Source organism: Carettochelys insculpta, chromosome 20 (assembly GCF_033958435.1).
Source record: "Carettochelys insculpta isolate YL-2023 chromosome 20, ASM3395843v1, whole genome shotgun sequence".
NCBI lineage: Eukaryota > Metazoa > Chordata > Testudines > Carettochelyidae > Carettochelys > Carettochelys insculpta.
The window spans coordinates 25,940,170-25,966,203 of record NC_134156.1 but is presented as its reverse complement, the minus strand read 5'-3'; the positions used below and the strand labels follow the sequence as shown (position 1 = coordinate 25,966,203).

General features: G+C 51.0%; 2 protein-coding genes across 9 annotated transcripts in view; one reads left to right on the top strand and one right to left on the bottom strand.

Moving 5' to 3' along the window:
* Positions 1-3,906: 3,906 nt before the first annotated feature.
* SOCS3 (suppressor of cytokine signaling 3) lies at positions 3,907-6,480 on the bottom strand. Its single transcript, XM_075014441.1, has 2 exons — positions 6,325-6,480; positions 3,907-5,884 (listed from the first exon to the last, which is right to left on the bottom strand). Exon 2 carries the CDS (start codon positions 5,819-5,821, stop codon positions 5,192-5,194), a length of 630 nt encoding a protein of 209 aa, XP_074870542.1. The 5' UTR covers positions 5,822-5,884; positions 6,325-6,480; the 3' UTR covers positions 3,907-5,191.
* A 456-nt stretch (positions 6,481-6,936) lies between these two features.
* Positions 6,937-26,034, top strand: part of PGS1 (phosphatidylglycerophosphate synthase 1) — a 133,284-nt gene continuing 114,186 nt past the window's right edge. The window contains exons 1-4 of one of the 8 annotated variants that reach the window (XM_075014435.1): positions 6,937-7,486; positions 8,524-8,708; positions 9,859-10,114; positions 11,896-12,072. Coding sequence is in view for 1 of the 8 variants with exons in the window: in XM_075014433.1 (XP_074870534.1) it covers positions 14,587-14,759 (173 nt within the window). In the remaining 7 variants the exon portion in view is untranslated. Of the gene's footprint in view, positions 7,487-8,523; positions 8,709-9,784; positions 10,115-11,895; positions 12,073-14,586; positions 14,760-26,034 lie in introns of those variants that run through there. The other 7 variants (XM_075014434.1, XM_075014438.1, XM_075014437.1 and 4 more) reach the window with 7 other exon arrangements.

Below are 26,034 nucleotides of genomic sequence, written 5' to 3'. Positions count from 1 at the left end.
CCTGCCCCTTCCCTGCATGGTCCCATTTGGTGCTTGCTGGGTCAGTTGGGCAGCCAGCTGGCCTAGCACTCAGGCAGTGGTTGCACTGGCCTAACGACCTTTCCTGGGAGGGATGCTGGCTGAGACACCTGCTGCTGGCCTCAGTCGAGCCCAACAACCTCTTCCGCTGTCCCTTTGGGATGTGGGCAGATTAGGAATGGGACCCAGGCTCCCCACCTCTGGGGCTGGACTAGGGCCCTAGCAGGTCTTACAAGACCTGGACCCCTCAGGGGTCCACGCAATATCCACTCCTGCTGGGGTGGCTTCCCAGCAGGCTGTGTCTGGGTGTGCTCACAGACTCGGCGGGAGGGGAGGTGGCCTCTGATCAGGCTGTCCCTGGGCTAATGCCTCAGCCTCTTGTGCTTCCACCTCCCAGAGCAGGGCTGGGGGGGCAGCCTGGCTGACTGCACGGCCTGGGTCCACTCACAAAGGTACCACAGTAATACAGGGGTTGGGCTTCCACCCAGCAATACTGACCCAGCCGGCTGGAGGCGGCACTGTGTTGGTGGGAGCTGTGTCCTTGCATACGGTTACCGACTGCTTGGGGGCAGGAGCTCCAGATGAAGGGCTGTACTGTGGAATCCCTCTCCCCCCAGCACCAGGCATTGGCTTTGCTGCCTGGTGCAGGTCCCCCAGATCCCCTGCCCCGGCCTCCCTTGAAGTGAGCTGGCTGCCTGGGGCAGGCCCTGCAGCTGCTGGGTGGGGACACTGAAAGCAATTGAACTGAACTGTGAACCCTGGATGTGCTGGGAGTCCCTTGGAGCCAGAGGTGTGGCTGCACCCTGACTTGCATCCCTTCAGGGGGGCTCCCTAGCCACCCCAGCTGTAGCTGCACCCCGACTTCCGACTCTTCTGGGTGAGGGGGTCTCCCTAGCCCAGCGCTGCTCTGCGCCCTACCCCTGCTTCAGTGTGGGGTCAGTGCAATTCCCACATGCAGCCGAGCAGTCCTGCCTGGTCCAGGCAGTCCCTGCACAAGGGAGCTCAGCCCTTCTCCCCAGCAGGTGGGCGGGAGCTGACTGCCCCGACAGCCCTGCAGAAATAGTGCCTGACGTAACCAGGGCCAAGGCCAGCTGGCGTTGCTGGGGAGGCAAAAGCTTGTGAAACCTTTGTCAGGGATTTGCCTGCTGCTCGGGTGCGTCACCGCTGCTGTGTGACCGGGGAGGTTCCAAGAAGCACACAGCACTCAGAGGGCTTCCCGGACTCTCCGAGTCAGCGGCTTCTTGCAGCATTGCTGTGTCCTGAGGCAAACGGGAAGAGGCCCCCTGAGCGGAGGGAGAGGAAGCATCAGAGGCTCTTCGGGGAGGCCAGCAAATCCCAGGTGCTCGTAGCAGGAAGACAAGGGGCTGGGAGCCAAGGAGGCTCAGGGCCGCCTAAAGAGAACTGGACATTTAGACAAACCTCTGCCGTCCTTCCACTAACAGGAACAGGCCTGGGGAGCCGCCCTCCCTTGGCACCTGCAGGCTCTCGGATTGTCTCACTGCAGGTCCTCCAGCAGGACGTGCCTGGGAGCTCCGGTACTGGCCACTGGGGTCATGGCACTACCCAGATCCTGACCTGCTGTTCTCTGCTCCATACTGCCACCAGAGGGAGAGGTGTGCCATCCAGGTGCAGCTGGCATGGGTGCCTGGCAGGCTGTCGAGGCGCTCTCCCGGACCGGCTGAGGGCCTGGCAGCACTGACCCTGACAGCAGGCTGCTCCCAGTCACGCACAGCTTGTTCTCTGCAAGCAGCAGCTCAATGCAAGCAAACTCATGGCTCCCTGCAAGCCACACTGGGGGGAGTCTGCTGGGGCCCCAGGAGTGGACACACTCTTCTGCTCACACTTCCCCAGGGCAGCACAACTCCCATATTCCACAGCCACCATGGAGGTGTTGGCAGCTGCCCAGAATTAGCCGCAGGCTGCCTGCCCTCAGGGCCGCTGGAGCTGGCCCAGCACACAGATGGTGGGCCCCCTCCCCACACGTTGCCCTGTCAGCAGCCCCTGCCCTGGCCTCCTCCAGGCAGGGGGAAGAAGAGGGAGGAGGCCACGCTGCCCCCGAATTTCCTGGCACAGGGGCTGAGAATAAAAACAGTGATGTTCCAGCCCTGTTGCCTGGGAGACTCAGCTCTGGGGAGGGGAGGGGAGGAGAGGGGGTGTGGTGCTGGGGATCAGATGGTGCTGACGTTGGGGATGTGCCTCAGCAGGGCCTGGCAGGCCGCCACCCTCTCCGCTGGACATTCTTTGCATAGCTCCTGCTCAGTTCCTGGCCAGGCGGGGAAGTCACTCTTCCTGGCAGGGCTGGAACAATGGGCTGGGCAGGATAGTACCCAAGCGGAGAGCAGGGAGGCAGCCTTGCATGCGGCTGGGGCACAGGCACCTCTCCAGGCTTGGCTCCAAAGAGAAACAGCTTCTCCCAACGTGCTGCTTCCCAGGGAGAGGAGGGAGTGCCCCACCCCAGTGCCCCCGCAGCAGCTGTGTCAGCCGCTGGGCAGCCATGCCATGCCCTGCCCTGCCCATGCCACTACAGCTCCTGGGCCATAGCCCTGAGGCACAGGGACCCTGCCTACCTGCAGCCCCTCGCGCACCCTGACCCTCATGTAACCCCCCACATCGGGTGTAAAAAGAGATTAGTTAGTGCTGCCCTGGGTGGGAAGTGTGAAGCCTGGGCAAGGGGAGCTGAGGGCCTGGCTGGGCGCACAGCAGGGGCACTACAGCACAGCCCTGGGCCAGTTCCCGGACGCACAAGTTGGGGCAGCCCAGTGACTGGCCCTTGGGGTGGCAACGCTCAGAGAGGGTTAATTCCTCTGCACGAAGCGCAGCCTCCGATCTCGTAACTTGAGCTGGAGGCTTTAGCCCAGGGGCCGGAGCTCAGACCCCTGAACTGCTGCTTCGGTCTGGGTCTGCAGGGGAGGGGGATGCTTGCTTGCAGACTAGCTTCCCGCACAGACAGCTTAGTTACCTACTCCCACCTGGGCTATCCAGAGACACTCTGGTCTCCCCCTTTCTCCCTGCACTGGAGGCAGCGGTGGTGCAGCTGCGTTGCCCCCAGGATATTAGACAAACAGGAGGGATCTTTTTGGTGGACAAAGTCCTGTGTGGGGGAGACTAGCTTCAGGGCCCAAGAGCCCTCCTGGGCCCCCTTCACTGTTTATACCCTGAAACCCAAACTCGGAGCTGGTCACTTTCTAACTCAGTGCTGCTCACGGGCTGTACTGGGTCCAAGCTTGCCACAGCCACCTCCCACTGCCAGCAGGTAGAGAGACATCACTGGGCCACCTGTCCCCAGCGAGCTCGGGTCAGAACACTGTGCTGCTGAAGGAAATGTTGCTCTGTGCTCAGGGTGTGCAAAACCAAGGGTTCCTGTTCCTGTCTTACAGCTGCCCACATTTGTGACAGCCCCGCTGGGGTCCCTTGGCTTAATTAAGCCCTACTACCCCCAGGACCAGAGGTGTTAATCCTGCTTCTGGGAGCTCCTGGCATCCCTCAGCTGCCATCCCCCAACACAGGGTTGTGCTTCACCTCAGTAGGACCTTGGCCAGGCCCTTAGCAGTGGCAACAGAAGCTGCTTGCCCCTTTAGTGCCAAAAGATGCAGGTAGCTGGTACCATAGCTAGCTGTTTGCACACCAGTGTCTAAGCTGCTCAGAGGCTTTTTCCAATACTGCAGTTCCTGAGGGCTGGCCTGGCCTGGCCACTACTCTCAGGAATTACTTCCAGCTGACATAAGCTATGAGTAACTAAGATCTCAGCATTAAAAAAGGGGTGCAAACTCATGTGACCCAACAATCATTACAGCAGCAGCATGCGGGAGGTTACTGGGAGTACTTCAGGAGGTCTGGCACAGAGGTGAGGGGCAGCGGAGACAACCAGAGCTGGGATTTTCATTAAAAAATAGTGCTTTTTTATTATAAATTACAGAAACGCTCCTTTCCGAATATAAATATAAATATGTGCAAAGTTTCTTCTGAGTTTGGTTTACATTGAGTTTTCAAGCATGTTGAGCTCAGCCTTCAAGGCTGGAGGCGAAGGCAGAGTCTTTATAAAAGACAGTGATTCAGGCAGGGCTGTAAACAGCACTTTCTCTATAACCAGAAAAACCCAACTGCCCTTCCAGGCCTTGACTTGGACAGTGGTACAAAGTGACAGGTTCCACGGCGTTCCATTGTTGCTACATTCCTGTAGGGATCAGCTGCACCATGGAGCAGTGCACCTGGGGGCCAGGCGAATCCACAGCCCCAGATCCAGCCAGTGACTGTAGAGAATCCCAACTTCAGGAACCCTCGGTGAGGCTTAGAGTCCAGGGTCTGGGAGAAGCCGGGATGGGGCAGCACTTTGGAACAATGGTCTAACAACTTCTTGTCCCTTGGTGCTCATTGCAGCGATGTGCTCACGTGGAATTCTTTGGTGCCAACGCACCCTCAGGAGGGGCTCCATTCCCACCTGGGATTCCTTCCTGGTAGCCTGGACCATCATTGTAAGTGTTACCTGTAATGTGCAGTGACCCAGGCCATGGGATGAGGATGGATTTTAAGGCGTAGTCCCTGTATAATGGTAGTGAGGGAAAAAGGCAGCATCCTCCAAGTCTGGGGCTTGGTGTGAAAGGAGCTTCCACCCCCAAGGAGGCGGTGAGAGGTAAAAAAATTACTTTCCCCTTAAAACGGAGGAAGAATGATCAGGCACTAGCTGGATTCCAGTGCTTTCCTTCTACTGTCTTCCAACCGGCTGTGTCACCAGACCAGCTCCACTTGGGTCAGGTCACTGTGGCCAGAAAACAGGGAGGGGATCAGGGCCACAGCAGCTGCCAGGTCCACATCATCCTTGTGTTGTTTGCAAACTCTTCAGCCAGGCTCCTTCCCACTGGGCTGCCAAAAGGGAGGCAGGCTGCAGAGAGGAGCTTCCGTGTGATAATCCAGAGCCAGGTAACAGCAGCCTCTCACCATTAGGAAGAGGGGGCTCCAAACTGGCCCTGGTTTGGACCACAACACGCACACACCTCTGGACTTCTCTGTGATGGGCAGGGCCCTTTGGTGACCTGTGAGTTCACTGTCATCCCCCCGACCCTTCCCCAGTAGGGAGGGGCTGGCTTTGTCCTGCAAGTCCATGCTCTGCTGGATCATTGTGCCCTCTACCCTGCTTTTGTGCTTGTGCCATGTGCTGCCCCCTCTTCTGGGCTCCTTAGAGGGGGGCATCATACTGGTCCAGGAACTCCTTGATGGGACCCGGCAGTTGAGTCATCTTCTCGTAGGCATTCAAGTGCCCGTTGACGGTCTTGCGGCAGAGGTGCTGCAGGCTGGACACGTTGGAGGAGAGCGGGCGGCTCAGCACCAGTGGGATCTTCTCGCCCCCAGAGTAGATGTAGTAGGCGCGCTTTGGGTGGGAGGTGCCCCCGGGCTGCTCAGGGAGAGGGCAGGGGGGAGGGGGCATGTAGTGACGCACCAGCTTGAGGACGCAGTCGAAGCGGGGCACGGGCTGGCTGCTGCGGGGGTCGCTCTGCAGGGAGAAGCTGCCGCCCTCGCACTGGATGCGCAGGTTCTTGGTGCCCGACTCCGTCTTGACGCTGAGGGTGAAGAAGTGCCGCTGGTCTGAGCTGTCTCGGATGAGGAAGGTGCCGGCTGGCTCTGTGCTCAGCAGCAGGTTGGCCTGGCCACCAGTCACCGTGCTCCAGTAGAAGCCGCTCTCCTGCAGCTTGCGCACCGCGTTCACCACCAGCTGGTACTCGCTCTTGGAGCTGAAGGTCTTGAGGCGCAGGCTGGTGTCCAGGGGGTGGCTCATCCCAGCGGCCGGGAACTTGCTGTGGGTGACCATGGCGCAGGGAGCCAGCTTTCCGGGCTCTGCGGCTGCCTTGTGCAGCGGCTGCTAAACCATCACCTGCAGAGGGGCGAGGGCAGAGGCTCAGTAAAACGGCCCGCCCCGCCTCCAGCCGAAACTCCCTTTCTCCTCCCCCGCCCCGTGCATTGCCTGCTCCCAGCCTCCAGCGCCCGGGGTCCCCTCGGCTCGGGCCCCGCTCCCAGCCTCCAGCTCCTGGCGCTCGGGGTCCCCTCGGCCCGGGCCCCGCTCCCAGCCTCCAGCGCCCGGGGTCCCCTCGGCCCGGGCCCCGCTCCCAGCCTCCAGCCCCTGGCGCCCGGGGTCCCCTCGGCTCGGGCCCCGCTCCCAGCCTCCAGCCCCTGGCGCCCGGGGTCCCCTCGGCCCGGGCCGCACGCCCCGCTCCCGCTCCCACTCCTCGCGGCCGGCGGCGCAGGATGCGCAAGCGGCTGCCCCCAGCCCAGGCCGGTGCCGGGCCCGGGGCGCACTGGCGGACGGGCGGGTACCTGGGGCGAGCTGGCGGAGCGCGGCGCAGCGCGCCTCGGGCTGGGCAGGGGCTGCGGCGGGTCCGTCTGTGCGCGCCCAGCGCGGCGCCTCGGAAAGCTGCCGGGGGCGCTCGGGGAGGCCTCTTATAGCGCCGCCGCCAGGCCCCGCCCGCGGCTTCCTGGAACTCGGCTTCTTCTTGTAACGTCGCGGGCCCCTCCCCGCCGAGCGCCCCGGGCAGGCCGCCAGGCAGCGCCGGCCCATTCCGGGCAGCGCGGGGCTGCCCCCGGCGCCCGCCCCCTCCGCGCTTTCCTGCTCAGCCGCGGGGCGGCTCCGGCCGGCGGGCAAGGCCCCGGCGGGGACTCGGTGCTGCGGGCGCCGGCGGCGGCTCCCCCGGGAAGGCCGCCGCTGAGCTCTGCGGCGGAGCCGGCCAGGGCCCCGCACCTCCGCGCGGGAGAGGCGCTCGGGGGCTGCGGCGCCGCGGGGGCTTGTCTGGGCCGAGGCGGTCTGCTGGGGTGGCGCGGGCCGGGGCTGCTGACCTGCAGCGCCCGCTTGCCCGGGGGCGGGGGCGGCTGTGGCTCGGGCGGAGCAGGGGGAGAGAGACGGGCCGCTGCACAGGCACCATGCGGCCAGGGCAGCTGGAGGGACGCGCCAGCTCTCAGGCGGACGTGGGAGAAGGAGAAGGGGCCGGGGATACAGGTCCGGGGAGGCTGGGGTCCAGGGCCAGCTCTGCCACTGGCTGGCTTAGGTCTGAATGTCCGGCCGCTCCGTCCTCCGGCTATAGCCAGGGCTAACGCACCCAGTTCAGACAGGCCCTGGAGGGGGCAAAGGTTGTTGATATGGACCTGCGCAGTCTTTTGGGAGCTCTCTCGAAGTTGCTCGACCACTAACCTCCAGTGCAGTAAATCATTTGCACTTTACACCCCCACAAGCATGTGAGGGGATGTCGTGGAAAAACCAAGCTACAAACAGAAATTGCCTGGAGAACCCTCCTGCGCCCTTGCCTGCCGGGATGGTTCTTTGTGCTCAGTGCTCAGACCCTGACCTCTGGTTTCAGAATTGCTGTGTGGCCCACCAGGGAGGGGGATGTGCTGCAGCAGCAGACATAACACCCAACCTTTCGGGGAGTTCATCTAGGAGCCTTTCAGCAACCGAGGAAGAAGTGCCAACCCCTCCATCCTGCTGGTGAGAGTGGGAAGGGAATTACTAACGGTCATGGAATGGTTTGGGGATCAAATGTCTTTATGGCTCTGATTTTTTACCAGGTTCCAGGCCACTGTTGACCTCATTTGCACTTCCCAGAAGAGCTGCAGGGAAGGCGGGGGGGGGGGGGGGGGGGGGAACAAACAAACAAAAAAAAACCCACCCTGATTTAAGCACTTGGAAACAATAAGAGTGAAACTCTCCTTTGTTGTGATTAAACATCCCTGGGCTCCGAGAAATGGGTTGGATTACTGGATTATTCAACAACTGGGTGTCCGGAAGCAGCTCCTAATATGCCTCCAGCAGTGGAGACAGGAATCATAGAGCAAAGATCAGCTTTATATTGCTATCAGAATGTAGGCTTGATTCTGGGCTCGGGATGCACAGAGCTGACCTAACTGGGCCCTGGGGGTCCTCCTTGGTGAAGGCTTGGCTTAAGCTGTGGTGTGCCCGACCCCAGTACAGGGGTGGCAGAGAGTAGGAGGGGATCTATCTGTAGCACTTGACATGTTAAGCCTGAATCCCCTCATCCACTACACTGCCTTTTCAAAAGCCCAGCACAGAATCTGGCCCAAGGGGTTCTCCAGCTCCCATCAAGAGGGACCAGACCAGAGGCAAACTCCTTTAAAGAATTCAAACCCACTTTGCTGGCATATCAAAGTGGCCAGCTGGTGGGGGCAGGGGGAGGGCCAGAGGTCTCCAGGAGGCAGGTCCAGGCCAGTGTTCCCCTCTTGCTTGAGGCTATACAGCGTGGTTGTAGCTGTGTCTGTCTGAGGGTGTTAGAGAGACAAAGTGGGTGAGGCCACATCACTCACTGAACCAAGCTTTCTCAATGAAAGATAGCTGGTCTTGCCCCAGCAGACATGAGCCTAATAAAAACCTGACTTCACCCACCTCAACTCAGAGGATTTATAGGCTGGCAGATGGGGATAGCTGGGTCTAAAACTTTAATTTTGGCAATTGTCAACTCTGACCTTACAAACAAAACTAACTTTGTCAGTGGCTTCTGTTTTAAATAGTTTCATTTGCCCTGGAGCTGCTGCTGCCTTTGCCAGTCAGGAATAAACACAAAAGGAGCAATTCTGGGAAGTGAGGCTGTGGTGAACCAGCTGGTCTGAGATGCAAACGAGTCCTGGAACTCTGCCTGAAGCAGGAGTGGTGAAATCCAAGGGAAGGCTCTGGGTGGCAGAGCGCCCTCACTGGTGTAGGTCTCCATGGTATAGCGGGGTTGACGGGGGGGCAGGAGCCAAGCGGGAGACGGCTTCTGGGGGAAAAGAAGCCCATTTCCATTGCCTGAATGCTGGGTGGAACTGAGCAACAGTGTATCTTCAACAGCCCCTTTCTCCACCTGAAACCAGCCTTGGGGCTGGGACTCCCGGTCCTTACTGAGAGGCCTGTGAGAAAGGGACATGTTTTCTTTGTGTGCATGGCTGATGGACACCCCAGCCCGGAGACCATGTCAGGAATGTCTCTGTCTTTTATGGGGTGTTATCCTCTCTGAATGGGGCTGCCAGCCTGATGGACCCCTCCCAAGAAGTTCTAGGCTGAAATTTGCTCTATCCCCAGACAGGCAGCTTCACTTCTATCCGTTTAACCAGCAGACTCAAAAAACCCTGCCTAAACAATCCCCTTCCTGCGGGGGAGGTGGGGTCAGGATCAGGGCTGAGGGTTCTGAGGGGAGACTGAAGAATCAAAGCACATTTTCTAATGTTCTACATGAATATATGGCTCAGGGAAAGTCTCCAAGTCCAGCTGCCTCCTGCCTGCAACAGACCACTCGGCCTCCCCCGTCACACTAACTGTGTGCCATTCTACTAGTTTGGCCAAAGACGTGGGCAGAGCTCTTTGTGGACTGACCTCCGACAACATCAGGCACATGCACAGAGAGTCTTTTGATAGTGAGAGCTGCACCTCCCCCAGAATGCAAGCTAGCAGCACTCTCCATCCTGACTTCTGGACAGGCAGCATTGGGTGTGGCCTGGGACTGGAAACAGGGAATGCTGCTCAAGCCTGAGGGGCACTGGCACAGCTGAGTGTGTGGGAGAGAACCAGGCTGGAATGGCTGGTGGGTGGAGGTACATTGACAGGTGCATGCTCAGGTCCAGGACCCGGATGTGGGGCCCAGGAGGTTGGTTTCTCAGGACAGGGGCTGGGGGCTGGACTAGATGACTAGAAGCAGGGGGCTGGACTAAATGACCTCCTGATGTCCCTTCCAGCCCTGTGATTCTGTGACAGTCCCAGTAATCCTAATGTGCTGTAAATTCTTCTCTGCTCTGACAGCTTCTGGAGCTCTGAACACTGGGAATCCCCTCTGAAGTAACCTGATCAGATAATTCTGTGTTTCCCTGCACTAGCTGCCAAAGGAGGACTTGTGCACAAGGCTCCAGAGCAGCTCCTGGCTGCCTGCCATGCCACAAACTGCTGAGATTCCCTTGATATCAAGAGAGCTTCGTTTATCTGCCTGCAGTTTACGTGCACGGGGACAGGAAAACAAACAAGAAGCTCCATCTAAGGGGATTCTCTTCCAGAAACCTGGCGGAGGGAGGACATGCTCATTTATCGAAAATGAGCTTTCTGCGACTGGGCCCCTTGGCATTGCTGAGCTGCTGAGTAAGAGCCTGGATTGGGCAAGAGCATCTCAGATGACACGCTTCTGGACAATTTAAGTTGAACAATGGAAGTAGGAGAATAAAACCCACAGGAGTGGGTTGCGCTTTCCCCAGTGAACACACTCACTGCTTCCTCCCCACAGGCAGATGGGGGTCTGGTGTTTGCTTTTCACGAGGAGATAGGGTTGCAGTGCCAGGGCTCCGTTGGACCTACCTTTCCCCATGTTCCTATCTCGTGGCCATGTACCTTGGCAGGTCTGATGCTAGGAGGGGAAATGAATTCCCAAGCCAGGGGCGTGCAGACAGAGCAGGGCTTGAAACTATGCCATGGCTCAACCCTGTGAGCCCAGGCAGATGGTGCAGAGTACCTTGCGTGATGGGTGATCAGGTTAAATGAGGCATGTGTCTCTCCCTCTGGCACCCCGCTTTTCTGATCAATGGAAGTCACAATCTACTGCTCAGCTCTGCGTCTATCCAGCAAGACCCTGTCAAAGTTTGCAGATGATACCAAGCTGGGAGGGGTTGCAACTTCTTTGGAGGATAGGGTCATAATTCAAAAGGATCTGGATAAACTGGAGAAATGGGCTGAGGTCAACAGGATGAAGTTTAATAAGGACAAATGCAAAGTGCTCCACTTAGGAACAATCAATGTCACACATACAGAATGGGAAAGGACTGCCTAGGAATGAGTACAGCAGAAAGGGATCTAGGGGTTATAGTGGACCACAAGCTAAATATGAGTCAACAGTGTGATGCTGTTGCAAAAAAAGCAAAGATGATTCTAGGATGCATTAACAGGTGTGTTGTGAACAAGACACGAGAAGTCATTCTCCCGCTCTAGTCTGCGCTGGTTAGGCCTCAGCTGGAGTATTGTGTCCAGTTCTGGGCACCGCAGTTCAGGAAGGATGTGGAGAAATTGGAGAGGGTCCAGAGGAGAGCAACGAGAATGATCAAAGGTCTAGAGAACATGACCTATGAAGAAAGGCTGAAAGAATTGGGCTTGTTTAGTTTGGAAAAGAGAAGATTGAGGGGGGACATGATAGCAGTTTTCAGGTATCTAAAAGGGTGTCATAAGGCAGAGGGAGGGAACTTGTTCTTCCTTGCCTCTGAGGATAGAACAAGAGGCAATGGACTTAAATTGCAGCAGGGGAGGTTCAGGTTGGACATTAGGAAAAAGTTCCTAACTGTCAGGGTGATCAAACACTGGAACGAATTGCCAAGGGAGGTGGTAGAATCTCCATCACTGGAGATATTTAAGAAGAGGTTAGATAGATGGCTTTCAGGGATGGTCTAGAAAGTGCTTGGTGCTGCCATGAGCGCAGGGGGCTGGACTTGATGGCCTCTCGAGGTCCCTTCCAGTCCTACTCTTCTATGATTCTATGAAACCACCAGTCCCTTCAGGGGTTTGAGCTAGTGTTTACGTTCTTTAATAGACATCTCAGGATAGAAGCTTGAAGTATGTCTGCAAGAATGCTGAGGGCTAGTCCCACTGTACAGCCTTCACTCCTTTCCCCTCCCCTCATTGCAGACTTTACAATGGTAAGAGTTTCACCAAAGAATTGGATGGGGTAAACTCCCAGCAGTGCTTAGCCAAGCTCGAGTCCCTACAATGTGGTGGTGCATTGGGGGAAACACAGGGTTCAGCGCGTAGCAACGTGCGTGTTTCACTCAGGTTTTGGTTTTTAATGCAGAACTTCTAAAAGGACTGCTTTCCTCCCCAGCAGATGCTCTCTGGTTCTGCACAGCTGCTGATAAATGCTGATATTCATCTGTTCTCTGCAGAAACAGCCAGAAATGGAACCAGGCTTCCCCCTGCCGACCTCTTCTGAGGACTAAATGGTGGACGTGGCTCTGGACAAGCAATAGAGAAACAGGCACAAAGAAAAACAATCCAAGAGAAAAACAATTCAGCAACCAATGTGACACTTAACCGTGTTGCTGTGGAGATTATGCATGCAGGTGCGTCTGATAAAGAGAACAGTTTGACAACCTGTGCATGAACAATTCCTAGACCATCTGCAGAACACGGAGGCTGCTTTTGGGGGTTTCTTAAATCCTTTCTTTCCATGGTGGCCTGGCAAAGCCCTTTTGGGGAAAGAGAAAGTTTTGATGGGATGGAGAATTTCACACTTGAGAGTGAGGGAGAGAGAGCTCAGTGGTTATCCCATTGGCCTTATAAACCCAGGGTGGTGAGCCCAATCTTGAGGGCGGCAGTGGGAGGAGCTTTTGAGGGCCTGGGGCAGGTGAGATTTAAAAAAAAAATGTGTGAAGAATGATGATAGGTCCTACTGTGAGTGCAGGTACTGGACTTAATAACCTCTGTGGTCATTAATGGTCCCTACCAGCTCTATGAGATGTATATCTGTGTATTTTTTAAAATGGAGGAACTGCATTTCTTTTCCACAACGGAAGACTACTTAACAGGTTTAGAGGAACTGTTGCAAAATGTATTCTAATAGAGGTTTTATAGTCCATGCTTGTCACTGGGATATCCGAGCGCTTTAATGTTCTGACCATTTTAGGGGAACCCTATGAAATATAAAAGAGCACGGCCCTCTTAAAGTTGGGTCGCAAACTGCAGCCTCAAACATGGCAGTTATGGGGAGCTGGGGGCAAAGCAGGCTAAGTATCTTTTCCCCCAGGGACTTTTAGAGAGACTAGACTTTCACAAAGTCTTTGGAGCTCTGGGGCTGAGTCACAGATGAGTTTCACTGAGTTGACAAGTCATTTTTTTTCTCAAAAATCCATATGTGGGTTCAGCTTTGATCCTCAGAGTCTGCTTTGGATTTGCTCTTTTCTCAGCTTGCACAGATGAATCTGCTGATCCCATTGGTTTCTGATGAGCTCTGGAGAGTCAAAGGGCTTTAAAAGTAATAACTCTTTAATATAGCACAGTTCCTTGGAGTCTTAATAGAGGGATATATCCTTATGGCTTGTGTGGGGAGGTGGCAGACTATGGTCCCCCAAAAGAATTCTACTCCAGAGTTGGGCAGCAGCATTGTTTTGGACATGTGCTCATACAGCAAATCTAGCTAGAAGGCGAGGATTTCAGCGGCTGACTGTTGATTCTAGTGCCCATCTGCCAGCCGTGGCAGAGACTGTGGTACGGAATGAGTACAGGCAAACGGTATGCTGTGATTTAAAAAACCCAGTTGGTTTTAGTCAAATGCTCCACGGCATAAGCCAGCCAGGGCCTAAATCTGAAAGCCAACAGCAGCTGGCTTGAGGTGTCTCCCCCCACCCCCACTGTTATTTGTGTTGGTTTGCCTTGCGGGGTGAGGGGGAGAATCACAGACGTTCAGGCAGCTGCTGTCCTAAGACAATCTCCTGCTTTTTCTGAATCAGCTAAGAGCCCAGCCATTCCATATAAAAACATCTCACTGTGGAGAAATGTTCATTCTCTGGTTTCAATACAGGGAATGTTCAGACATGCTGCCCTGAACAAGCTTACATTCTCCTTATTTGGAAACTGGCGAGGGGCTTGGCAGACAGGATAGAGGCTGGCATGGCTTCTGAGGTGATGAGGCATTCTGGCTATAGCCCTCAGAAGACTCAAAAAGATCTCAGGTTCCCCTGAGCTGAGCCCAGCCTGCTGGAGGGCAATTGTGACAACAAAGCAAGATAAGGAGGGTGTTTGAAGACTTTTCGTTTGGCTCGTAACGTTCAGTGTGCTCACACCTCCATCTTTTATGTGAACACTTTCATGCTTTTGGGCCCAATTCTGCATTTGTGATGTTGGAAGAACTGCCCCAAATTTCAACGAGAGTTCTGTGTAATCACTGCTAGGTTATGTTACTTCCATGCTCCCTACGTATATCTGCCTCCCTTCCGCACAGATGCCGTTGCCCAGCAGCAAACCCACTATCTAGGCATGCAACCAACTTTCCTGTGACTAGATAGCAGTGAAAGATAGCCTGGCCCTGCGTCACACGAGTCCCTACCTAGTGACCTGACAATCTAGAAGACAAAGGCCGCGTGCCCCGGGAATCCCCAGAGGGATGCTGGTTTGCTGCCAAACAGGGCGTGGTTCCGAGGTGCGCGCTCGCTCCCCGCAGCCGCGCAGCGCCCGTGCAGTTGTGTCGCGCGCCAGGAGCCTCCCCACGCTGGCCCCGCTTTGCTGTTGCGGGGCAGTGCGCGGGGGAGCGGGGACTTTTCCGCAGCCCGTCCCGGCTTGTCCTGGGGGCAATCGGAGTGCCCGGGCAGGGGCCCCGAGCGGGACGCGGGCCCGGCTGGGTGACGGCGCTGCGCAGGCGCACTCACGGTGCCCGGCAATGCTGGGCTGGGGGAGGAGCGGCCTAGCCGGCTCTCACCTCCCATTGCCGGCCCGGCCCGGCCCGCTCTCCCACCCGAGCCTGACAGGCCGCCGCGTCCAGGGCCTGCAGCGCAACGGGGCCGCGCCCGACCACGGGCACCGCTTTTCTGCCGCTTGCTCGCGGTCCCGCGGCGGCCGGAAGCGGAAGTAGCGCGGTCTCCATGGCGGCGGCCGGAAGTGGAGGTAGCGCGGTCTCCATGGCGGCGAGCGGGGGTTCCGTGTTGTGGCGGCGGCGGCTTTTGGGTCTTCTGCCGCGCGGGAGACTGGGCCTGGCCGCGCTGCTCGGGCGCTTCGCGGACCGCCTGTCTCGCGGCCGGGACCGGCGCGGCCGGAGGTGAGGGGCTCGGCGGGGGCGGGTGCAGCAGGCGGCACATGGGGCCTTGGGAAGACGCGGGGGCGCAGCGCGGCGGCTGGGATGCCCCGAGACCGCGGGGACGGCGCGCTCTGCGTCAGGGCTTCGCGAGGCTCCGGCTGCGGCCTCTGGGAGCTGGCCGAGGGCGCGCCCGGATGAGCCCCCGCAGCGGGGAGCGGCAGCCGGCTCTAGCGAGTGGCCTGCGGGGTGGCCCGCACGGACATCCGTGCTCCGTTGTGCTGCTGCGCCTGTGCGCCCCCGGGGTTCAGGGCGCGCGGCCTGACGCACGCAGCGCTGTGAGGGACGGCGGGGCTCTGGCACGCAGTGTTGTGCGCCTCGCTCTGCCCTTCCCGTCTCGTGCCCCGGCTCTCACTGTCAGAACACAAGAACGGCCATACTGGGTCAGACCAAAGGCCCATCCAGCCCAGCATCCCGTCTGCCGACAGGGGCCAGTGCCAGGTGCCCCAGAGGAGCTGAAGCGCAGACAATGATCAAGCGATTTGTCTCCTGCCATCCATCTCCCGCCTTCGACAAAAGGCTAGTCGCCGTCCCTTACCCCTCGCTGACAGCCATCTATGGACCTAACCTCCGAATATTTATCGAGCTCTTTTTTAAACTCTGTTGGAGTCCTGGCCTTCACAGCATCCTCTGACAAGGAGTTCCACAGGTTGACTGTGCACTGTGTGAAGAAAAACTTTCTGTTATTAGTTTTGAACCTGCTACCCATTAATTTCATGTGGTGTCCTCTAGTTCTTATATTATGGGAACAAGTACATAACTTTTCTGTATTCACTTTCTCCACACCATTCATGATTTTATATACCTCTATGATATCGCCCCTCAGTCTCCCCTTTTCTAGACTGAAAAGTCCCAGTCTCTCTAGCCTGTCCTCATATGGGACCCGTTCCAAACCCTTAATCATTTTAGTTGCTCTTTTCTGAACCTTTTCTAACACCAATATATCTTTTGAGGTGAGGAGACCACATCTGCACGCAGTACTCAAGATGTGGGCATACCATAGTTTTATATAGGGGAAGTAAGATATTCTTCATCTTATTTTCTATCCCTTTTTTAATTATTCCTAATGTCCTGTTTGCTTTACTGACTGCCACTGCACACTGCGTGGATGTTTTCAGAGAAGTAGCCACTATAATTCCAAGATCCCTTTCCTGATCTGTTTTAGCTAAATTTGCCCCCATCATAATTTATGTATAATTGGGGTTATTTTTCCCAATGTGCATTACCTTACACTTACCCACATTAAATTTCATTTGCCATTTGCTGCCCAATCACTCAGTTTGCTGAGATCTTTTTGAAGTTCTTCACAGTCAGCTTTGGTTTTGACTATCCTGAATAGTTTGGTGTCATCTGCAAACTTTGCCACCTCACTGCTTACCCCTTTCTCTAGATCATTGATGAATAAGTTGAACAAGATTGGTCCCAGGACTGACCTTTGGGGAATGCCACTAGTTACCCCCTTCCATTGTGAAAATTTACCATTTATTCCTACCCTTTGTTTCCTGTCTTTTAACCAGTTCCCAATCCATGAAAGGATCTTTCCTCCTATCCCATGACCACCTAATTTACATAAGAGCCTTTGGTGAGGGACTGTGTCAAAGGCTTTCTGGAAATCTAAGTATACTATGTCTACTGGATCCCCCCATCCGCATGCTTGTTAACCCCTTCAAAGAACTCTAATAGATTAGTAAGATGGGACTTCCCTTTACAGAAACCATGTTGACTTTTGCTCAACAAATCATGTTCTTCTACGTGTCTGACAATTTTATTCTTTACTATTGTTTCTACTAATTGGCCCGGTACTGATGTTGGACTTACTGGTCTGTAATTGCTGGGGTCTCCTTTAGAGCCCTTTTAAAATATTGGTGTTATATTAGCTGTCTTCCAATCATTGGGTACCAAAGCTGATTTAAAGGATAGGTTACAAACCACCGTTAATAGTTCTGTAATTTCACATTTGAGTTCTTTCAGAACCCTTGGGTGAATACCACCTGGGTCCCGGAGACTTGTGACTGTTTAGCTTATCAATTAGTTTCAAAACCTCCTCTAGTGACACTTCAATCTGGGACAGTTCCTCAGATTTATCACCCGTAAAGGATGGTTCAGATTTGGGAATCTCTCTAACATTGTCAGCCATGAAGACTGAAGCAAAGAAATTTAGTTTTTCCGCAATGGCATTATCTTCCATGATTGCTCCTTTTATGTCTCTATCGTCCAGGGGCCCAACTGCATTTTTAGCAGGCTTCCTGCTTCTAATGTACTTGAAAAACATTTTACTATTGTTTTTTGAATTTATGGCTAACTGTTCCTCAAAATCTTTTTTGGCTTTTCTTATGACATTTTTACATTTAATTTGGCAGTGTTTGTGGTCCTTTCTATTTTGATCACTAGGGTTTGACTTCCACTTTTTAAAAGATGCCTTTTTATCTCTCACTGCCTCTTTTACATGGTGGTTAAGCCATGGTGGCTCTTTTTGGGTCTCTTACTGTGTTTTTTAATTGGGGTATACATTTAAGTTGGGCCTCTAATATGGTATCTTTGAAAAGTTTCCACGCAGCTTGCAGGGATTTTACTCTAGTTACTCTACCTTTTTAATTTCTGCTTAACTAACCTCCTCATTTTTGTGTAATTCTCCTTTTTGAAATTAGATACCAGTGTTGGACTGTTGCGGTGTACATCCCAACACAGAAATATTAAATGTTATTATGTTATGGTCACTATTTCCAAGTGGTCCTGTAATAGTTACCTCTTGGACCAGATCCTGTGTTCCACTCAGTACTAAATCAAGAATTGCCTCTCCCCTTGCGGGTTCCTGTACCAGCTGCTCCAAGAAGCAGTCATTTAAGGCATCAAGAAATTTTCTGAGTGTTGTAACGCTGGTGGGGGAGGGAAAAACCATGCAGAGGAAAACTAGCGGAGTCTGGGGGCTCGGTGGGCAGGCGGGTGGTGAACAAAACATCTTGTGAGCCACACATAGAATCCTGATGGGCTGCAGGTTGCCCAGCATTGCCTCAAATGGTGATAGCATTGCAGCTTGGTGCAAAGTGTCCTGATGCTCCGAGCTTTGCCTTGGCCATCTTTCTGTGTGCAGTGAGGCAGGGCAGGAACAGTCACACCTGAATGGTGCTATGATCCCATGCTACCAGGTTGTGTGGGCCAGAGTAGAGGGATGGAGCCATCCCTGTGTGGGACAGGAGCTGTTTCTGGGACATGGTTTTGCTCTTTAATGCTGCCCTTTCTATGACAACTTTTCTCTCTCATACTTTTGCTGTGAATTTACTTAAAACTGGGGAAAAAGTAGCCTTAGCTACAAATATCTGAATAGAAGAAACACAGACCCTTGGTGCCATTTATAGTATTTGAAACCTTAGTTGATTCTCTGGAGTGCAGACCTGAAGAGGCCATTCTTTGTTGTTGACCCTTCTGATACTTGTCGTGTCTAGTAATAAACAGAAATCTGTAGGACCAGTGGTAATGCAGAATAATGGGTGATTGGAAAAGACTGTCTGTCTTTGAAAGCCTAAAGGTTCTGGTTGTTTTGGGCTACAAAAGAGAATTTATTTTATTTGGATGTGTGTTTCTGCTCCACCCTCTCTGGAGCTTCTTGTAGTGTCTTTTGACTAAAAACTCAATATCATCTGAAATTCCAAACCTACTGATAGCCAGAAAAGTCCCTGTTGTGAGTAGAGCACAAGAATTTAGTGAGCTCTTTGGACTCCCAACTTTGGCTTAATCCATGGCATCTCCAACTCCTTTTTTCATTCTGTCGATTTCTTGGTAAAACTTGCCTTCCATTCACAAGAACCCGTTCCCTGCATTACTGAATTCTCTCAGTTGGCAGACCACGAGGAAGCCTAGCTTGAGAACTGCTGGCCTAATCTTTTGTAAGGGTAACTTTCTCTGGAGAGTTCAAGAAAAGGAAATTTAAATTTAGGAAAGCTTATGTCTGGTTTCAGCTGGAATCTTGTTTGGATTCTTGAGTAAATATTTAGTTTTGAAAGCAGTTGCTATACTGCACAGCTTTCAACCAATCCAAAGACAAATCTGCTGGATTCTGCATTGTAACAATCTCTTGAGATCTTGCTGTTTTCAGAGGATCTCTCTTCATATTGCCTCCTTTTAGAGAGGGACAGGCCCTCCGCCCCATAGGAATGCAAGGTGTCTGGATATAGATTGTTATTGAGAGGAATTCTAACTGCAGCATTCACAAAGCATAAGCCAACTGCCTGACTGTATGTGGCATGGTTTTGAAAGAAAGCCCTTGAGCAATTACCGTTTTTCTGGCACCACCATATATGTCCTATTACCCTGCTTTCTGAGCTCTTTCATCTGGGATAATTCCATGCAGTCTTCAAATCTGGTTCATGTTAAGAAAAATCAGTATTCCATATACCTTCAAATTATACCCCATCTTGAAGGAAGGCTTCTTGTTTTGTTTCTTAATTGGCCCTGAAGTTGGGTATAGCGTTTTGTGTCTATGTCTTTAACATTTTTTCATCTAAATTAAGTATGAAGAAGTGATTGCTGAATTTGAGGTGTTTTGGTTCATCCTTACCCACTTGCTTTTTGTGTTCGAGCATAAGATGGCCACATGCTGCCCTTTACTCTGTGCAGATTGTATCATTGCAAGCTTTGCAGCCATAAATTCTTGTAGAATGCCATATATTGCACTATTCTTGATGTTCAGATAAACTTTTAGTGGGAATCTGGTGATGATATTTCCCGTTAGTGCATTGGGGCAGGAAAATCTCATCACTAAAAGTGTTGGTGCTTATACAGTAGGAGTGTAGTTATTACCCAATATGTTTAAATGTAACACTTGCCAGCTGGCCACTTACACAAGAGGTATGGGCATCCATGTACTGAGAGACGTGTGACAGATGGCTACGTGACAGAAAGCTGCATTTCTTTCATTCATCCACTAAATGGTGAAGACAGCATTTTTTTTAAAGACGTTTGGTGCCCTTTTGTAGTAACTGGCGATTTGATTACTTTCCAAATACCAGTAGTAGCAATAACTAGTACTAAACCTATTGGGGCTCGTTTTAGAGGGTGCTAAATCATAATAATTTTGTAATGTCAAGAACTTTGAAGTCTTTAAGTTGTCTTGAGTAGTTGTGAGCCTTGCATTTTTTGGGAAAGACTACCTGCTGTGGCTATTACAGGAAGAATGTTACATTCACATACCTACTTGACCTTGTCTTTGCAGATGTTCTGACCAGTTTGTTCTTAACAATTCATTTGTTTATAGTAAAAATTATGTAAAGATTTATTATCAAGAGATTGCAAATGATTATCAATGAGTTCCTTATTCAAAAGCTGCTTCCGTCTATTGGCCTCTCTGCAAAATATTCAGATGGCAATCATTTTGTCTTTTTTCATGGAGACTCAGATGCTGAAAAAGTGGTTGGATGCATAGAATTTGACTGGCAAAGTGACTCCAGTATTAACTGTCTATGTTGCGTCTTCGACAAAACTGTGCACAGCTCTTTTTTTATATTTAGTTTACTTAATTTCTGAAATTTTTACTACAGGAAGTGACATTTGGGGAGGAGAATCATCTTGTTTTGCAAATCACCAAAACTGTCATTTCACTTAACAAAATTTTCGCACGTTTCGTATGGTGGTGGTTTGTTTTTAATAGTACGACTTTACAGTGTAGGTCAATACACACACTACTTTTTTCATTGTACAACCTGCGTGCTGCTTTGCTTACCCTGTCTCGGGGAATATCAAGCTACGTTGTTGTCAAAAGGAGGTCATGGTGCAAAATTACTCCATGACCACAGGCACAGTCTAGTTCCTCCACCCCAGGGAGAGAGTGGGGGATAGCTTAAGCTCCAGCACTGTGCATAGAAGTGAAGCTTGGGTTTCTACCATTGGTCCCAGCAAGTCTAATGGTGGCGCTGATGGGCGCATTAAAATGGGGATGTGACCTATTTTAGGGTCTCGGTCCACAGTTTGAGACTCACTATCCTCCCTGATCCCCTGACATCATCTTTACTGATATTTTTCTAGTGATTGGGAGATGAGCAGCAGCCTAACCTATGGGTGCCAAAGTGACCTTAGAGAATCCAGTGAGAGTGTGGCTTGCTCCTCTCCTCTGCAAACTTAAAAACAGAGAAGGCAAGAGTCTGGGAAGAAAAGAATGGAATGGGAAGCCAGATGTTGAACTCTGCATTGCTGCTCGGTCTTGGCAGTGCAAAGAAGTTGCTCTCAAGTGTTTCTGCTTGTTGACTGCATCAGTGTTTGTTTTAAATCAGTTTTCAGACTCAGCCATTAACTTTTAAAGCTTTGTAGAAAGAAAAGTATATACCTAAGTGCTGAATTTCAAGGCAAGATCAAGCTGCAGGTCCCACGCTGGTGGCTTCCCTGTGGGTGAAAGGACTGAGCTGGATTCTGCAGTTTCAGTTTTTCTTGTGCTGCAACTGAAGTGTCACAATGCATTATAGCTTCTGAGCTCCCTCTAGTATGGGTAAGTCTGCATTGCAAAACCACAATTCTTTAATTTTAAAGTGTCCAGAAGAACTCATGTATAAATAGAGCATGCATTTCATCCAGAAGGGATTTACCTTAAGTCTTCTAGTTCTTGTTTCTTTTTTGGATTAATTTGTCACTGTTTGTGAACTGACCTGGAAGCTTTTGCATCTGCTCTTGGATACTGTCAGTTTGTTGGAAATGTGGGTTCTAGTGGCTTCTCCTTAACGTGGCAGTTAGGGTTCGGATGGCTGGATGTGCAGAATGTTTGCAGGATGATTCACAGATAGTTGCTTGAGCTATTTTCAGTGTTCTGTGGGTAGAGGGATCTTCTTCCATACACCACTGCTAGTTACAGTTGAACAGCGCCAAATTTGTGTTAGCTTTGAAGTGTTTTGTACTCCCCGTTATAAAATTCTGCAGTCTCCACATCAAATTATAAATGCCAAATCTGGCTTACAGAAGTCAAGTGATACACACAGACATTTTATTTTTAAGTCTTAATAGGCTTCAAAGATTACAAAGGGCAGCCAATACCTGTCAATACAAGGAAACCTGGCATAAAGGACAGTCCTTCCCATGGTGACAGTGGCAAAGAGCTTTCAGACAAGTATTTAAGACATATTCCTACTCCTGGATTGTTCATCGATGGGGTAGTCTTAATTTGTCTTTGGAGTCCTGCAGTGAAACCATGTCCTTGGAATCTCAAAAATGCTGTTGAAAACCATTTAATTTTTAAGTTTTAAAAGCTTCCTTTTGAAACTTGATTCGAGGCAGTTGTCATGTCTTTTGGGAAATAGTTTTTTGTTGGGTTTGGCCAGTAAGCTAGTGAGGAAAATATTCTTGATTATATGATTTGCTAGTTGCTGTCATGCTGGATATAAAATTTTCTGCTACCACCTCTTATGGAATAATTATAGAAGTTGATAAGCCATTCTGATTTAAGATTAGCTAGTAGTATTGTTTTCATTGCGGTTCTCCATGCCTTATGCTTGTGTGTGAAGTGTTTTTACATGGTACATACCACTGTGAACTTGAGCAGTGTAAGTTTCCTGATCCCTTGTATTTTCTGCTTGGTTTTAGTGATAATTCTCTTACTGTCACAGTGAGCCTCTGTGTAGGTCGCTGTTCAGGGTATAGTAAGAAACACCTTCTGTATGGGAGACAGGAGAGATTCAAGAAGACTGGAAAAGGGCAAATATAGTATCCATTTATAAAAAGGGGAACAAGAATAACCCGGGAAACTACAGGCCAGTCAGCTTAACTTCTGTGCCAGGAAAGATAATGGAGCAGGTCATTAAAGAAATCATCTGCAAGCAATTGGAAGGTGGTAAGGTGGTAGGGAACAGCCAGCATGGTTTTGTTAAAAACAGATCATGTCAAACCAATCTAATAGCTTTCTTTGATAGAATAACAAGCCTTGTGGATAAAGGAGAAGCGGTGGATGTGATATACCTAGACTTCAGTAAAGCATTTGACACAGTCTCACATAATATAGTTATCAATAAAATACTCAAATACAACTTAGATGGGGCTACTATAAGGTGGGTGAACAACTGGCTGGATAACCGTACCCAGGGAGTAGTTATTAATGGTTTTCAATTCCCCTGGAAAAGTATAACTAGTGGGGTTCTGCAGGGGTCTGTTTTAGGACCGGTTCTGTTCAATATCTTCATTAACGATTTAGATATTGACATAGAAAGTACACTTATTAAGTTTGCAGATGATACCAAGCTGGGAGGGGTTGCAACTTGTTTGGAGGATAGGGTCATAATTCAAAAGGATCTGGATAAACTGGAGAAATGGGCTGAGGTAAACAGGATGAAGTTTAATAAGGACAAATGCAAAGTGCTCCACTTAGGAAGGAGCAATCGATGTCACACATACAGAATGGGAAAGGACTGCCTAGGAATGAGTACAGCAGAAAGGGATCTAGGGGTTATAGTGGACCACAAGCTAAATATGAGTCAACAGTGTGATGCTGTTGCAAAAAAAGCAAAGATGATTCTAGGATGCATTAACAGGTGTGTTGTGAACAAGACACGAGAAGTCATTCTCCCGCTCTAGTCTGCGCTGGTTAGGCCTCAGCTGGAGTATTGTGTCCAGTTCTGGGCACCGCAGTTCAGGAAGGATGTGGAGAAATTGGAGAGGGTCCAGAGGAGAGCAACGAGAATGATCAAAGGTCTAGAGAACATGACCTATGAAGAAAAGCTGAAAGAATTGGGCTTGTTTAGTTTGGAAAAGAGAAGATTGAGGGGGGACATGATAGCAGTTTTCAGGTATCTAAAAGGGTGTCATAAGGCAGAGGGAGGGAACTTGTTCTTCTTGGCCTCTGAGGATAGAACAAGAGGCAATGGACTTAAATTGCAGCAGGGGAGGTTCAGGTTGGACATTAGGAAAAAGTTCCTAACTGTCAGGGTGATCAAACACTGGAACGAATTGCCAAGGGAGGTGGTAGAATCTCCATCACTGGAGATATTTAAGAAGAGGTTAGATAGATGGCTTTCAGGGATGGTCTAGAAAGTGCTTGGTGCTGCCATGAGCGCAGGGGGCTGGACTTGATGGCCTCTCGAGGTCCCTTCCAGTCCTACTATTCTATGATTCTATGTTTGAAAGAAGCTGCTCAGCTCCAGTAGGATATAGGTGAAAAAACTTAACCTCCCCAAACCCTTATAAATGCATTTCACGTAGCTAGCGACTTTTGGAAACAGCTAGGGAAGGGCTTTAAAAATACCCTTCTTCTGAGCAGTTTCCATTCCTCTTCAAAACCAAATTATTGCAATTCATTGTTAAAGTTCAATCTGCATAATATGCTGGGAATTCTTGTACCGCCTGACTCACATCTCCATTGTGATGAATAGGCAGTGACAAACTGGTGGATTTTCTGGGAAATGCAACTGCAGAATGCCTGGCTTTTGTGCAAGCACTCTTGCAAACCTTGTGAAGATTCAGCGTTTTATCATTAAGTAAATAAGTTGTCATCTTCCTGGAGCCCATGGTCACTTTGGCTTTGGATAGTGGTAAAATGGAAAAGTTCTTCCTAAAATTCTGTAAAAGGCAATTACTCAAGAGGATTTTCTTTGTATGAGATGATAGAGCGTGTCAGGGCAGATCACAACAGGATTGCCTGTTGGCCCTGAGGGAAGTTATATTCCTCCATGGTATCCAGAATAGGCTTGGTTCTTAGTGTGTAAATGTCCTGTTCTCTCAACTCCCAGTGTCTCTTGTCTGTCCTCCCACACCCCTGAAACCAAACCTGCAGCTCTGAGCAATGAGCCTTCTCCTTAATGGCTCTCAGGTGGAGGAAGGTTGAAGTGTTCTTTGAGACTTTTTTAAAAATGTTTTCTGCAACTTGTTTTCCAGTTACACCTTTCAGCCTCAGTGAATTGAAACTGTGACTTCCTCCTTCCAATCTCTTATGCTCTGCGTAATGCTGCTGTTAGCTGCAGTTTCTTCCCATTCAGTTTCCAGCTCTGATATTTTATTTGAGGCATACTTCAACACTTGGCAGCTTTCTCTGAATTTTTAGGTGATGGGAGTTCCTAGATTGTGGTGTTTCTGGCTTACAGCATTATGCCTTTAGTGGCTTTGCTAGGGCTAGTGTTAGGTGCTTTGTATGTTCTACATTTTGTCATTGATTAGTCCTGAACAACTTGCTTTTTTGAAAATGTGGATTCAAAGCTGTCTTAAAGGTCACTTTCACAGTTGTGAAAGCTGTTATAAAGCTCTTGGGTTGGCTTATAAGAAGTGGGGGTAGGATACAAATCAGACTGGCCTCTTTAATTTAGCTGTGAGCTTCAACTGAACAGAAATCAATGTTTGGCCACAATGAAGCTGATGTTTTGTGTAGCACCTGCAGTGTTGACGAGTGATTTGTCACAGAGTTGTTGACAGTGAGCGTGGTAAGATTTTTTTTAAAGACAGCCTTAAGAGTTAAAGGGGGGTCCTAGGCGGCAGTGCCCTCTATTTGTTACTTTAGCTTCACTTTCTGCCCTCAGTGCCTTTTGTTGTCTTGCTTTCCTCTCTTTGCCCTTCAGGCAGCCTTTCCTTTGTGAGATCCAGGGGATCGCTGGTGTCCAGGTCTGCCTTCCTCAGTCTTTTACTTGCCCTTTCCTGCTTCCGTGTGTAGCTCTGGTGATCCCGCTCTCACTGATGGAGGTGAAAGGCAGTCTGATTCTCAGTGAGATGTGTAATGTTGTAGGCTCCACATGCACAGACTTACAGACTCTAAGGCCAGATTGGACAGTCATGATAATCTAGGCTGACATCATGAATGTTGCAGGTCACAGAACTAGGGCAACCGAATATCAAGTGTGAAAAATTGCCATGGGGTGGAAGGTAACATGCACCTATATAAGAAAAAGCTAAGAACATCAGGACTGACCCTGATCAACAACATCTGGTCTCTCTGCACAGACCCTCACATACCTCCCCTTTAACAGACCTCTAACCTTTGGGTGAGTTACTGAAGTTCCCAAATCATGCTTTAGAGACTTTAAGTTATAGAGAATCACCATTTATGCTCATTTAAACCAGCAGGTGAGCAGTGCCTCATGCTACAGTGGAAAGTGAAAATTCCTGAGGGTCTCCACCAATCTGACCAGAGGGAAAAGTCCTTCCTGACCCCAATTATGGTGGTCAGTGATGGGCAATGTAGGCTAGTGAGTGGGCTGCATGAGTGGCCCTCCTTCTCCGTGGACCACAAGATTGTTGTAACCAAGATGGTTTCCCAGGACAGAGAGTTTTACTAAGTGTGCTGGCA